This window comes from Bufo gargarizans, chromosome 3 (assembly GCF_014858855.1).
Source record: "Bufo gargarizans isolate SCDJY-AF-19 chromosome 3, ASM1485885v1, whole genome shotgun sequence".
NCBI lineage: Eukaryota > Metazoa > Chordata > Amphibia > Anura > Bufonidae > Bufo > Bufo gargarizans.
In genome coordinates, this window is record NC_058082.1 from 617,703 (window position 1) to 631,812 (window position 14,110).

Genomic DNA, 14,110 nt, shown 5'->3' on the forward strand with positions numbered 1-14,110 from the left:
AGGAGATGCCGGTGTCGGGGTGCACCTGCTTCAGGACCTTGTAGACGTAGATGGCATAGCTCTCCTTCCTGCTCTTCCTCCGCTTCTTGCCGTCCTTCTTCTGGACCTTGGTGACGGCTTTCTTGGAGCCCTTCTTGGGCGCTGGGGCGGACTTGGCTGGCTCGGGCATTCTGACTGAAGACACAATCTCGTCTGTTCTCCTCCTCCCTCCGCAGCGGTATTTATACACAGGCCATGCAAATGAGCTGCTGCTGACTGCGCGCCGATCTACTGGAGGAGAGGGTCACGTGGTGTCTCCACTTCTCCCAATTGGCAGCCTCACATCCATCCAGCTGAGCCGGGGGCGGAGCAACAGAAGAGGCGTGGTTCACATCCATCCATTCAGCAGAGCCGGAGGGGCGAAGCAGAAATAAGGGAGGGGCTCACATCCATTCATTCATCTGAGCTGGAGGGCGGAGCAGCAAGAGGGGTAGGGCTCACAGCCATCCATTCGGATGAGCCGGGGGGCGGAGCAGCAGGAGGGGCAGGGCTCACATCCACCCATTCAGCAGAGCCGGGGGGGCGGAGTATCAGGAGGGGAGGGGCTCACTTCTATTCATTCAGACGAGCCGAGGGCGGAGCTTCTCCACGGCCGCTGAATTCTTACCGGACGGTAATTGAGCGGGAATTTTAAAAGCCATGGTACTAGTTCTATAGCCCCGCCCCCATAGCATGCTCAGTATTAACCCGTCAGTGGCCGCCTTCTCCCGCTCACCACGACCGTCCTACCGGAGAAGGAGAGAACAGTCTTGTATTCACTATGCAGAGAAGAGCGGCTCCATCGCTGCGCTGGTGTCCAGGGATAGAGCGCACCAGTACACTCAGCGGCGGCATCACTGCCAGCAGGGGGCGGGGCGCAGTGAGGGGCGGGGCGGTTATCAGCCGAGCAGAGAGGCCCTGATAGACTGAAGAGAGCGGCGCTGACAGGGTTAACCCTATTCCTTCCCGCAGAGGAGCCGGAGCCCCGCCCGCTGTGAGCGGAGATCAAGGGCGGAGTGGAGCTCGTCTGAGGAGGAGGTGGTGGGAAGGGACTGACCGCACGCTTCATGTAGGAGGGGCTTATTACCTGGAGACACGCCCATCAGTTTGGACTGGCGGATATGATGAGTTTGGGCTCCGCCTCTTGTGAACGATGATTGGTAACGGAGGTTTTGGCGGGCACATCTTTGTACGAATAAACCAATAGGGATGTAGGGGTGTGGTTTACATGAGCCAATGAGGACGAGGCCGGGAGTATAAATGATCTGCACGGTCCGCTCCTCACCTCAGTCACTTGCTGTGTACAGATCTCTGCAGAGCCATGGCCAGAACCAAGCAGACAGCGCGTAAGTCCACCGGTGGGAAAGCTCCTCGCAAGCAGCTGGCCACTAAGGCCGCCAGGAAGAGCGCCCCCGCCACTGGCGGAGTCAAGAAGCCTCACCGCTACCGGCCCGGGACCGTCGCTCTCCGGGAGATCCGGCGCTACCAGAAGTCCACCGAGCTGCTCATCAGGAAGCTGCCCTTCCAGCGCCTGGTCAGAGAGATCGCCCAGGACTTCAAGACCGACCTTCGCTTCCAGAGCTCGGCCGTCATGGCCCTGCAGGAGGCCAGCGAGGCTTACCTGGTCGGGCTCTTCGAGGACACCAACCTCTGCGCCATCCACGCCAAGCGGGTCACCATCATGCCCAAGGATATCCAGCTGGCCCGCAGGATCCGTGGGGAGAGGGCTTAGATCTGCGCCCCGCACCCAACAAAGGCTCTTCTCAGAGCCACCACCTCCTCCTCAGACGAGCTCCACTCCGCCCTTCACCTCTGCTCACAGGAGGCGGGTTAACCCTTTCAGCCCTGTGATTAGTAAGAGCAGTTCCTTTATCCAGAAGGCGCTCTCTCTGTATGTCCCCCGTCTATCAGGGACTCGCTGAACGTGACCGATAACCGCCTCCATCCTCCCTGCCCACCGCCATCTCCACTCAGCGCTGCAGGGGGCGGAGCTATAGGACAAGTGCTTTACAGTGATTGGCTGATCTCTGGCTTTTGAAATTCCCGCTCAATTACAGTCCGGTTAGAAATCAGCGGCCAAACCCTCTCCAGCAGCAATGTCTGCCCGCACTATGTCCGGAGTAGTGCTGTCCGATCCGTGTCAGAGCAGCAGGGGGGAGCGGAGGCGCACACAGTACAGGGGGTCGTGCGCTGAGGCTAAGAATCCCATCATCCTACTGACTTATAGACTCCTATTCTCTGAGTCACTAGAGCAGCACACGGGGTCTAGGACCAGGCTGCAGCGGTATAAAGCCCTCCCAGTGCTGTCCATATAATAGGACGCCTCCAGCAGTGCCCCCCACTCAGTATAATGCCCAGACCAGTGCCCCCAGCTCCCCCTCCAGTCCTCCGTCAGGGCACCACTGGTCTAACACTTATTACCTATCCGGCTCCGGGTCACTGGTCAGCCCGAGTCAGCAACTGAAGCCAAAGACTCCATTCATGTAAAACTTCCCATCTCTAGTCAGGAGCGGTAAGTGCCCCTGTGTGACGCCTCCACAGCGGAGATCAGCGGCATCGCCAGCTCAGTCGTACAGACCATGTGGGCGGCTCTTAGAAGAGCCTTTGGTTTGGGGCGGGGCAGAGCCGGGCTCACTTGCTCTTGGCCGGCTTGCTGCTCTCGGTCTTCTTGGGCAGCAGCACGGCCTGGATGTTGGGCAGGACGCCGCCCTGGGCGATGGTGACTCCGCCCAGCAGCTTGTTGAGCTCCTCGTCGTTGCGCACGGCCAGCTGCAGGTGACGGGGGATGATGCGGGTCTTCTTGTTGTCGCGGGCGGCATTGCCGGCCAGCTCCAGGATCTCGGCGGTGAGATACTCGAGCACAGCGGCCAAGTAGACGGGAGCGCCGGCGCCCACCCTCTGTGCGTAGTTGCCCTTGCGGAAGAGCCTGTGCACACGGCCGACCGGGAACTGGAGCCCTGCCCGGGATGAGCGGGTCTTGGCCTTAGCCCGCACTTTGCCTCCTTGTTTGCCGCGTCCAGACATCATTCTCTGCTCTGTACAGATGAGACTGATAGCCCCGCTCCGCCCGTCACCTCTTATACCCGTGTGGCGCAGGGAGAGCTCCTCTGTGATTGGCTGAATCCAAATCCGGTTTTCAGCGCCAAATCCTACAGCCAATGAGGAAGCAGATGACCTGAAAAGGCTCGTGAGGACACGCCCCCCTTTCTCCACCAATTGCCGGCCGCCCCCATAGCACCGTGTCCCGGTGTATCCCCGAGTGCCCGGCTCTGTGGATCCATCCAGCCGCTCGTCCTTCACTGCCTCCTCCTCCTCAAGTGTCCAATCACTACTCCCCCCATCCTCCTCAAGTGTACAATCACTACTCCCCCCCCATCCTCAGTGTCCAATCACTACTCCCCTCATCCTCCCGAGTATACGATCACTACTCCCCTCATCCTCCCGATCAGTGGTCTATAACGAGGGAATAATCCGCCTCGGACATGAGGCTTCCATGTATTCACACAATGCGGCAGCTCCGTCCTAGAGAAGGTGGGGGCTCTGAGAAGAGCAGGAGCGGGGGGCGGAGCAGCAGGAGGGGAGGGGCTCACATCATCCATTCAGAGAGCCGGGGGCGGGGCAGAAGAGGCGGGGCTCGCATCCATTCAGACGAGTCGGGGGCGGAGCTTGTCCCCGGCCGCTGAATTCTAACCGGACGTTAATTGAGCGGGAATTTCAAAAGCGATGGTACTAGTTACATAGCCCCGCCCCCCGTAGCTGCTCAGCATTAACCCGTCAGTGGCCGCCTGCTCCCGCTCCACACCGGAGAAGGGGAGAACAGTCCCGTATTCACTGTGCGGAGAAGAGCGGCTCCATCGCTGCGCTGGTGTCCAGGGATAGAGCGCACGATCCCCCTGCACGCACAGTACACTCAGCGGCGGCATCACTACCAGCAGAGGGCGGCGCGCAGCGAGGCCCTGATAGACTGAATAGAGATGTTAGCCCCGCCTCTCCGCCCCCCCGGCTCAGCTGAATGGACGGATGTGAGCCCTGCCCCTCCTGCTGCTCCGCCCCCCGGCTCATCTAAATGGATGGCTGTGAGCCCTACCCCTCCTGCTGCTCCGCCCTCCAGCTCAGATGAATGAATGGATGTGAGCCCCTCCCTTATTTCTGCTTCGCCCCTCCGGCTCTGCTGAATGGATGGATGTGAACCACGCCTCTTCTGTTGCTCCGCCCCCGGCTCAGCTGGATGGATGTGAGGCTGCCAATTGGGAGAAGTGGAGACACCACGTGACCCTCTCCTCCAGTAGATCGGCGCGCAGTCAGCAGCAGCTCATTTGCATGGCCCGTGTATAAATACCGCTGCGGAGGGAGGAGGAGAACAGACGAGATTGTGTCTTCAGTCAGAATGCCCGAGCCCGCCAAGTCCGCCCCAGCGCCCAAGAAGGGCTCCAAGAAAGCCGTCACCAAGGTCCAGAAGAAGGACGGCAAGAAGCGGAGGAAGAGCAGGAAGGAGAGCTATGCCATCTACGTCTACAAGGTGCTGAAGCAGGTGCACCCCGACACCGGCATCTCCTCCAAGGCCATGGGCATCATGAACTCCTTCGTCAACGACATCTTCGAGCGCATCGCAGGGGAAGCCTCCCGCCTGGCTCACTACAACAAGCGCTCCACCATCACCTCCCGGGAGATCCAGACCGCCGTGCGCCTGCTGCTGCCCGGAGAGCTGGCCAAGCACGCCGTCTCCGAGGGCACCAAGGCCGTCACCAAGTACACCAGCGCCAAGTGAGCGCCCCCCGCTCTCCGGACCCAAAGGCTCTTCTCAGAGCCCCCACCCTGTCTCCAGCAGAGCTGCTCCCCGTTCTCACAGTGGCTGCGGTTTCCTCACTGTCAGCTAGATGAGATGCGGTACCGCTATTGGGTTACAATACAAGCTCCCCTCATCCTGCTCCATGTCCGTTCACTACTCCTATCATCCTCCGTGTGGCGCTCCCTGAGGGGAGGCTGAGCTCTGCTGCCGCTCAGTGGAGGACGAGGCTCCGCTCCTATGGGCACATAACGGCTGAGGGGCTCCAGAGCTCTGCTCCTATTTCCTGGGAGAACTCGGGATCTCGTCGCTCATTGGCTCATTTGAATTTCCCGCCGAGCTGCTAATCTACAGGAGGAGCCGGTCATGTGACCCGTACCAGCGCCGCTCATTGGCGTCTTTGTCTCTGCAGCTCCGGGACGGATTAACCCCTCAGTCTCCGAGCACAGCTCGTCTTGTAGCTGCGGGGGCAGGAGCGGTGGAGAACACCCGGGGCTCGGGATTTACATTACTGGGGCTTTCTGTATTGTAGACCTCCGGTTGTACTGAGCACAGGGCGCCGCTGATCTCGGACAATTGTCCGGCTCCCCGTCCCCTGATGTGCGGGCGGTGTTAACCCCTCAGTGGCTGAGCGCAGATGGAATTGTAGCTTCTCCCCGGGAAGATGTGGGCGGCTCTGAGAAGAGCCTTTGTGTTGTGAGGACGGAGGCAGCATTAACCCCCGAAGCCGTAGAGAGTGCGGCCCTGGCGCTTGAGCGCGTAGACCACGTCCATGGCGGTGACGGTCTTCCTCTTGGCGTGCTCGGTGTAGGTGACGGCGTCCCGGATGACGTTCTCCAGGAAGACTTTCAGCACCCCGCGGGTCTCCTCATAGATGAGGCCGGAGATGCGCTTGACGCCTCCCCTGCGAGCTAGACGGCGGATGGCAGGCTTGGTGATGCCCTGGATGTTATCGCGGAGCACCTTCCTGTGCCGCTTGGCGCCGCCTTTCCCGAGCCCTTTCCCTCCTTTACCGCGACCAGACATCTTCTAGGTGTGAGCAGAAAGCAGTGACTGCTCAGCCCAGAGCCCTCCTTTATATGGAGCATGGGCGGACCTGGAGGAGAACTGCACGGAGAGGCTGGGGGCGGGGCTGTTCCTGAACTCCAGGCCCCGCCCTCCAACTCTGATTGGCTGAGCTCAGAAGTGCTGGTGGTTTTCATTTTCCAGCCCCCGTATTACCAGCCTGTAAATTACATTATATTAAAGATTAAAGCCTCTATAATATATTATCAACCTCAACATTATAGCCTCCACATTATATTACAGCCTCCATACTACCAGCCTCTGCATTACATTACAGCCTCCATATTATATTACCGGCCTCTACATTACAGTATAGCCTCCACATTACTTTACTGCCTCCATGTTACATTACCGACCTCCACATTATATTACAGCCTCCATATTACCGGCCTCTACATTACATCACAGCCTCTAAATTACATTACAGCCTCCATACTACCAACCTCCACATTACATCACAGCCTCCACATAATATTATCAGCCTCCATACTACCAGCCTCCACATTACATCTCAGCCTCTATTTTACATTACAGCCTCCATTTTGTATTATCAATCTCAACATTATATTACAGCCTTCATATTTTCAGCCTCTACATTACATTATAGCCTCCATATTATATTACAGCCTCCATGTTACATTACCGGCCTCCACATTATATTACCGTCATCTACATTACATCACAGCATAAACATTATGTTACAGCCTTCATATTACCAGCCTCTGCATTACATTACAGCCTCCAAATTATATTACAGCCTCCATATTACATTACCGGCCTGCACATTATATTACAGCCTCCACATTGTATTACTAGCCTCTACATTACATTACAGCCTCCATACAACCAGCCTCCACATTACATTACAGCCTTCATATTACCAGCCTCTGCATTACATTACAGACTCCAAATTATATTACAGCCTCCATATTATATTACCGGCCTGCACATTATATTACAGCCTCCACATTGTATTGCTAGCCTCTACATTACATGACAGCCTCCACATTACATTACAGACTCCAAATTATATTACAGCCTCCACATTACATCACAGTCTCAACATTATATTACAGCCTTCATATTACCAGCCTCTGCATTATATTACAGCCTCCACATTACATCACAGCCTCAACATTATATTACAGCCTTCATATTACCAGCCTCCATATTATATTACAGACTCCATATTACCGTTCTCCACATTGCATCACTGCTTCCACAATATATTACAGCCTTCATATTACCAGCCTCTGCATTACATTACAGCATCCAAATTATATTACAGCCTCCACTTAACATTACCTGTCTCTATGTTACATTACCGGCCTCCATGTTACATTACAGCCTCTGTATTACTGGCCTCTACATTACAGTCTACATGTTACATTACCAGCCTCCACATTGTATTACAGACTCCATATTACCGTCCTCTACATTACATCACAGCCTAAACATTATGTTACAGCCTCCATATTTTCAGCCTCCACATTATATGACAGCCTCCATATAACTAGCCTCCACATTACCAGCCTCTACATTACATTATTGCCTCCACATTATATTACAGCATCTATATTACCAACCTCCACATTACATTACAGCCTCTGTATTATATTGCCAGACTCTACATTATATGACAGCCTCAATATTACCGGCCTCTACATTACAGCCTCCATATTATATTACCGGCCTCCACATTATATGACAGCCTCCATATTATGGGCATCTACATTAAAGCATCTACATTATATTACAGCCTCCATATTACATTACCAACGTCCACATTATATAACAGCCTCCACATTATATTACAGCCTCCATGTTACATTTCCAGCCTTCGTATTACCGGCCTCTACATTACAGTCTCCATGTTACATTACCAGCCTCCACATTATATTACAGACTCCATATTACCGTCCTCTACATTACATCACAGCCTAAACATTATGTTACAGCCTCCATATTACTATCCTCTAAAATGACAGCCTCTATACTGCCAGTCTCCAAATTATATTACAGACTCCATATTACCAGCCTCCACTTAACATTACCGGCCTCTTTGTAACATTACCGGCATCCACATAATATTACAGCCTCCGTATGACCGCCTCTACATTACAGTCTCTATGGTACATTACCGGCCTCCACATTATATTTCAGACTTCATATTATCGACTTCTACATTATCGACCTCTACATTACATCACAGCCTAAACATTATGTTAGTCTCCATATTTTCAGCCTCTACATTACAGTCTCTATACTACCAGCCTCCACATTATATTACAGCCTCCATATTACCAGCCTCCATTTAACATTACCGACCTCCATGTTATATTACAGCCTCCGTATTAATGGCCTCTACATTACAGTCTACATGTTACATTACCAGCCTCCACATTATATTACAGACTCCATATTGCCGTTCTCTACATTACATCACAGCCTAAACATTATGTTACAGCCTCCATATTTTCAGCCTCCACATTATATGACAGCCTCCATATAACTAGCCTCCACATTACCAGCCTCTACATTACATTATAGCCTCCACATTATATTACAGCCTCTATATTACCAACCTCCACATTACATTACAGCCTCTGCATTATATTACCAGCCTCTACATTATATGACAGCCTCAATATTACCCGCTTCTACATTACATTACAGCCTCCATATTATATTACCGGCCTCCACATTATATGACAGCCTCCATATTATGGGCCTCTACATTAAAGCATCCACATTATATTACAGCCTCCATATTGCATTACCAACCTCCACATTATATAACAGCCTCCACATTATATTACAGCCTCCCAATTTACGGCCGCCACATTATATTATAGCCTCTATATTACATTACATCCTACACATTGCATTACAGCTTCCATATAACATAATTAGCCTCCCCGTTGTATTACATTCTCCATTTTATCAGCCTCTACATAATATCACAGCCTCCACATTACCAGCCCCCACATTATATTACCGTCTCCATATTATAGCCTTCATACTATATTACAGCCTCCATATTATATTACAGCCTCTATCTACATGATATTACAGCCTTTATATTACAGACGCTACATTATATAACAGCCTCTATATTACTAGCCTCCACATTACATTACAGCCTCCACATTATATTACAGCCTTTACATTATATTACAGCCTCCACATTATATTACAGTCTCCACATGATATTACAGCCTCCACATGATATTACAGCCTCCACATGATATTACAGCCTCCACATTATATTACAGCCTTTACATTATATTACAGCCTCCACATTATATTACAGCCTTTACATTATATTACAGCCTCCACATTATATTACAGCCTCCATATTACCAGTCTCCACATGATATTGCAGTCTCCACATTATATTACAGCCTCCACATTATATTACAGCCTTTACATTATATTACAGCCTCCACATTATATTACAGCCTCCATATTACCAGTCTCCACATGATATTGCAGTCTCCACATTATATTACAGCCTCCACATTATATTACAGCCTTTACATGATATTGCAGTCTCCACATTATATTACAGCCTCCACATTATATTACAGCCTCCACATGATATTACAGCCTCCACATTATATTACAGCCTTTACATTATATTACAGCCTCCACATTATATTACAGCCTTTACATTATATTACAGCCTCCACATTATATTACAGCCTCCATATTACCAGTCTCCACATGATATTGCAGTCTCCACATTATATTACAGCCTCCACATTATATTACAGCCTACAGATTTCAGCCTCCACATTATATTACAGCCTACAGATTATCAGCCTCCACATTATATTGCAGCCTACAGATTTCAGCCTCCATATTATATTACAGCCTCCACATTACATCACAGCCTCCATATTATATTACAGCCTCCACATTATATTGCAGCCTACAGATTTCAGCCTTCACACTATAGTACAGCCTCCACACTATAGTACAGCCTCCATATTACCAGCCGGTCCTCATTAAGGTCATACTGGGGGAGGGGAGGTAGAAGCATCACCAGCTCCATATGCAACAACTTCCGTCTATAATGAGCAGCTTTCTTCAGCCTCCCTCTGAAGACACCACCCGGCTCCAGCAGCAGGACCTCCAGCAGAACCTGACCCAGCAGGCGGTGACAGACTTGGACTGCACCCTGTAACCCCTGATCCAAGATGGGCGAGTTTTCCGTGGACATGCTCTCCTGCCCGGCCAGAGCGGGGGCACAGATACCCCTGAGAGAACTCGCCTTTCCTTCCAGAATGTTTAGTGATGAATAGAGTTGAGCGGACACCTGGATGTGCGGGTTCGACGGGTTCGGCCGAACTTCACAAAAAAGTTTGAGTTCGGGGCCCGAACTTGACCCCGAACCCCATTGAAGTCAATGGGGACCCGAACTTGACCCCGAACCCCATTGAAGTCAATGGGGACCCGAACTTTTGAGCACTAAAATGGCCATAAAAATGTCCTGGAAAGGGCTGCAAATGGCATCAACATGTGGTGAAGAGCAGGACAAGTGTCCTCTAACCACACGTTCAGACAGTGCACCGGCTGCAGGGCAGGGAGCACCTCCAAGGGCAAGCTCCGGCCATGTGCCCAATGTGGAGACCCAGAAGCTGCAGGGGCAGACCCGTCAGCCAGTCCGTGTAGGCGTGCGCCCACTTACTGCTCCACCATGTCGCACGTCCCCGTGACGTCCACCATCCATTTGGATATCTGCTCTACCAACGTTCCATGTTCTTTTCTGCGCCGACCGTGGTGATCACGGTTATCGACAAATCAGGGTTCCAGGCCGGAGAGGGAGCGTGAGAAAGAGAGGCCACCGCCAAGGGAGGTCAATGTTTTTAAATGAAATATGATTGAGCGGAAAAGTGGGAGAAGTTGTTCCAGTTTAAGCATTGAATGGAAGGAGGGAGCGCGCGGCAATTACAGAGGAGTTTCTGAAAGGTAAGTCCCCGTCACCTGCAGAGCAGGGGTTTAATCACCGCAAAAATGGCCAAATGTCACCCAAGAATGTGACAGACAAATTAGTGACATTAGTTTTCCTGTCCACTAGTTAGAGCAGGGGTATTGGAGAGCGCCTGACTGTATAGGGAGGGTGCTTAGGGACTGATGGTCCCCCCCCTTTGCCCCGTCTCAGTAATGGTTAAGTAGGTGGCAGATTCGGGTCATTGAGGGTTAATCCCTGGGGATCCTCCTTAGACAGGATGGGGCGGTGCAGGAATCCTGAAGGTCACATAGACCTCCTCTCTGTCCTGGTCACTTCCTCTTGCCAGTGGAAGCAGATTGGTATGTACATACCCCTTTGCTCTGTCCACACCAGGAGTCCACAGGTGGTTCTGCCCTTCGGGCTGCTCCCTGGTGAGTTACATGAGGAGGGTTAGCGCTACCCGGCCATCCTCCTCCCCTGTGCCTGCTTCTGGGGCTTTGTGGAGCTGCTGCTGCTGCGGTATGCATGCGGCTCCAGCGCTTCAGCGAAGGTCCGGCGGTCTGCTCGCCGTTCCTCCTAATCCCCCGCCCCCCCGACTCTTATTATCCCCCAGCTTCCCGCGTGTGTGCGCTGTGCGGCCCGTTTCTTTCGACCCATCCTGTGATGTCTGTGGCGCTGCGCTGTGTCTCCGCCCCCCCCTTCCCAGCTTCTGTTCCATGGCGTTAGGGCTAAGCATGACGGGTGGGATTGTTTGTCTCCCCGGTAATGTAGGGCAGTATGGGGTCCTCACCTCACCATGGCGCAAGCTGGGTTGTTTCGCCTAGCCCCGCCCCCTTCCCCTGCAGCGTTTACCGGGTCCCGTACTGGGCACCGCTGGGCAGGTGAGTTTTTTATATGTGGTGCTTGTTTTAGCTTCCCCCAGTCTCCTGTCCAGTATTATAGATTAACCCCTTGTGCTTGCCATGTCCGCTTGTGGTGCACCTGTGCCTATGGCTTCTCAGGGGTATTCCTATGGTCCCAGCTTTGCGAGCAGAGCCCCTTCCGTACTATGAGACTCTCTGGGTCTTATTTGTAGTCCATTATGGCGACAACCCCCCCTCCTTCCTCCCCTTCACGCAGGCACAGGTGCGTTTTTTTTTTTCTTCCCTTAGGTTGCCTGGAGGCATGGCCGTAATGGATTCCGCATGCGCCAGTCCCGTCGCCGTTCCTGGGTTTCCGGGAGGAATGGGCGCTCCAGATCCTAAGGTGGCGCTTAGGACGGATGTCAGGCGCATCGGAGGAGTCTGGTTATACAATCCCCGCACGAGGCTGGTGCCTGACCGTCACTCCAGGGATCGGCCTGGTCGCTGGTAGAGGCGGTGACCCTGCTTTTACAAAAAATAAAATAAAAAACTACATCTATAAATGAATAAACAGGTTTGATCCATATATACATGTATTCTGTGTGTTGGTGTTCTCCGGCACGAGGAGCCGCGCTTCTATCTGGTGTCTGGTTTATTGGCTGGCCTATATATACATGTATTCTGTGTGTTGGTGTTCTCCGGCACGAGGAGCCGCCCTTCTATCTGGTGTCTGGTTTATTGGCTGGCCTATATATACATGTATTCTGTGTGTTGGTGTTCTCCGGCACGAGGAGCCGCGCTTCTATCTGGTGTCTGGTTTATTGGCTGGCCTATATATACATGTATTCTGTGTGTTGGTGTTCTCCGGCACGAGGAGCCGCGCTTCTATCTGGTGTCTGGTTTATTGGCTGGCCTATATATACATGTATTCTGTGTGTTGGTGTTCTCCGGCATGAGGAGCCGCGCTACTATCTGGTGTCTGGTTTATTGGCTAGCCTATATATACATGTATTCTGTGTGTTGGTGTTCTCCGGCATGAGGAGCCGCGCTTCTGTCTGGTGTCTGGTTTATTGGCTGGCCTATATATACATGTATTCTGTGTGTTGGTATTCTCCGGCATGAGGAGCCGCGCTTCTGTCTGGGGTCTGGTTTATTGGCTGGCCTATATATACATGTATTCTGTGTGTTGGTATTCTCCGGCATGAGGAGCCGCGCTTCTATCTGGGGTCTGGTTTATTGGCTGGCCTATATATACGTGTATTCTGTGTGTTGGTGTTCTCCGGCATGAGGAGCCGCGCTTCTATCTGGTGTCTGGTTTATTGGCTAGCCTATATATACATGTATTCTGTGTGTTGGTATTCTCCGGCATGAGGAGCCGCGCTTCTGTCTGGGGTCTGGTTTATTGGCTGGCCTATATATACATGTATTCTGTGTGTTGGTATTCTCCGGCATGAGGAGCCGCGCTTCTATCTGGGGTCTGGTTTATTGGCTGGCCTATATATACGTGTATTCTGTGTGTTGGTGTTCTCCGGCACGAGGAGCCGCGCTTCTGTCTGGGGTCTGGTTTATGGGCTGGCCTATATATACATGTATTCTGTGTGTTGGTATTCTCCGGCATGAGGAGCCGCGCTTCTATCTGGGGTCTGGTCTATTGGCTAGCCTATATATACATGTATTCTGTGTGTTGGTGTTCTCCGGCATGAGGAGCCGCGCTTCTATCTGGTGTCTGGTTTATTGGCTGGCCTATATATACATGTATTCTGTGTGTTGGTGTTCTCCGGCATGAGGAGCCGCGCTTCTATCTGGTGTCTGGTTTATTGGCTGGCCTATATATACATGTATTCTGTGTGTTGGTGTTCTCCGGCATGAGGAGCCTCGCTTCTGTCTGGGGTCTGGTTTATTGGCTGGCCTATATATACATGTATTCTGTGTGTTGGTGTTCTCCGGCATGAGGAGCCTCGCTTCTATCTGGTGTCTGGTTTATTGGCTGGCCTATATATACATGTATTCTGTGTGTTGGTGTTCTCCGGCACGAGGAGCCGCGCTTCCATCTGGGGTCTGGTTTATTGGCTGGCCTATATATACATGTATTCTGTGTGTTGGTGTTCTCCGGCATGAGGAGCCGCGCTTCCATCTGGGGTCTGGTTTATTGGCTGGCCTATATATACATGTATTCTGTGTGTTGGTGTTCTCCGGCACGAGGAGCCGCGCTTCCATCTGGTGTCTGGTTTATTGGCTGGCCTATATATGAATGTATTCTGTGTGTTGGTGTTCTCCGGCATGAGGAGCCGCGCTTCTGTCTGGTGTCTGGTTTATTGGCTGGCCTATATATACATGTATTCTGTGTGTTGGTGTTCTCCGGCATGAGGAGCCGCGCTTCTGTCTGGTGTCTGGTTTATTGGCTGGCCTATATATACATGTGTTCTGTGTGTTGGTGTTCTC

General features: G+C 52.1%; 4 protein-coding genes across 4 annotated transcripts in view; 2 read left to right on the top strand and 2 right to left on the bottom strand.

The window, feature by feature from the left end:
* The first annotated feature begins 1,000 nt into the window (after window positions 1–1,000).
* Window positions 1,001–2,441, top strand: LOC122932539 (histone H3). The gene has a single exon (XM_044287017.1). It carries the CDS (start codon window positions 1,340–1,342, stop codon window positions 1,748–1,750), a length of 411 nt encoding a protein of 136 aa, XP_044142952.1. The 5' UTR covers window positions 1,001–1,339; the 3' UTR covers window positions 1,751–2,441.
* Window positions 2,442–2,521: 80 nt separating this feature from the next.
* Window positions 2,522–3,045, bottom strand: LOC122933309 (histone H2A type 1-like). The gene is made up of 2 exons (XM_044288236.1): window positions 2,962–3,045; window positions 2,522–2,856 (listed from the first exon to the last, which is right to left on the bottom strand). Exons 1-2 carry the CDS (start codon window positions 3,043–3,045, stop codon window positions 2,650–2,652), a joined length of 291 nt encoding a protein of 96 aa, XP_044144171.1. The 3' UTR covers window positions 2,522–2,649.
* A 614-nt stretch (window positions 3,046–3,659) lies between these two features.
* On the top strand, window positions 3,660–4,824 carry LOC122933310 (histone H2B 1.1). The gene has a single exon (XM_044288237.1). The coding sequence runs from the start codon at window positions 4,406–4,408 to the stop codon at window positions 4,784–4,786; it is 381 nt and encodes a 126-aa protein (XP_044144172.1). The 5' UTR covers window positions 3,660–4,405; the 3' UTR covers window positions 4,787–4,824.
* Window positions 4,825–4,961: 137 nt separating this feature from the next.
* The window catches only part of LOC122930482, a 32,545-nt gene continuing 23,396 nt past the window's right edge, over window positions 4,962–14,110 (bottom strand). The window contains exon 3 of the mRNA XM_044283913.1: window positions 4,962–5,833. Coding sequence (XP_044139848.1) covers window positions 5,519–5,833 — 315 coding nt within the window. The 3' untranslated portion in view covers window positions 4,962–5,518. The remainder of the gene's footprint in view (window positions 5,834–14,110) is intronic.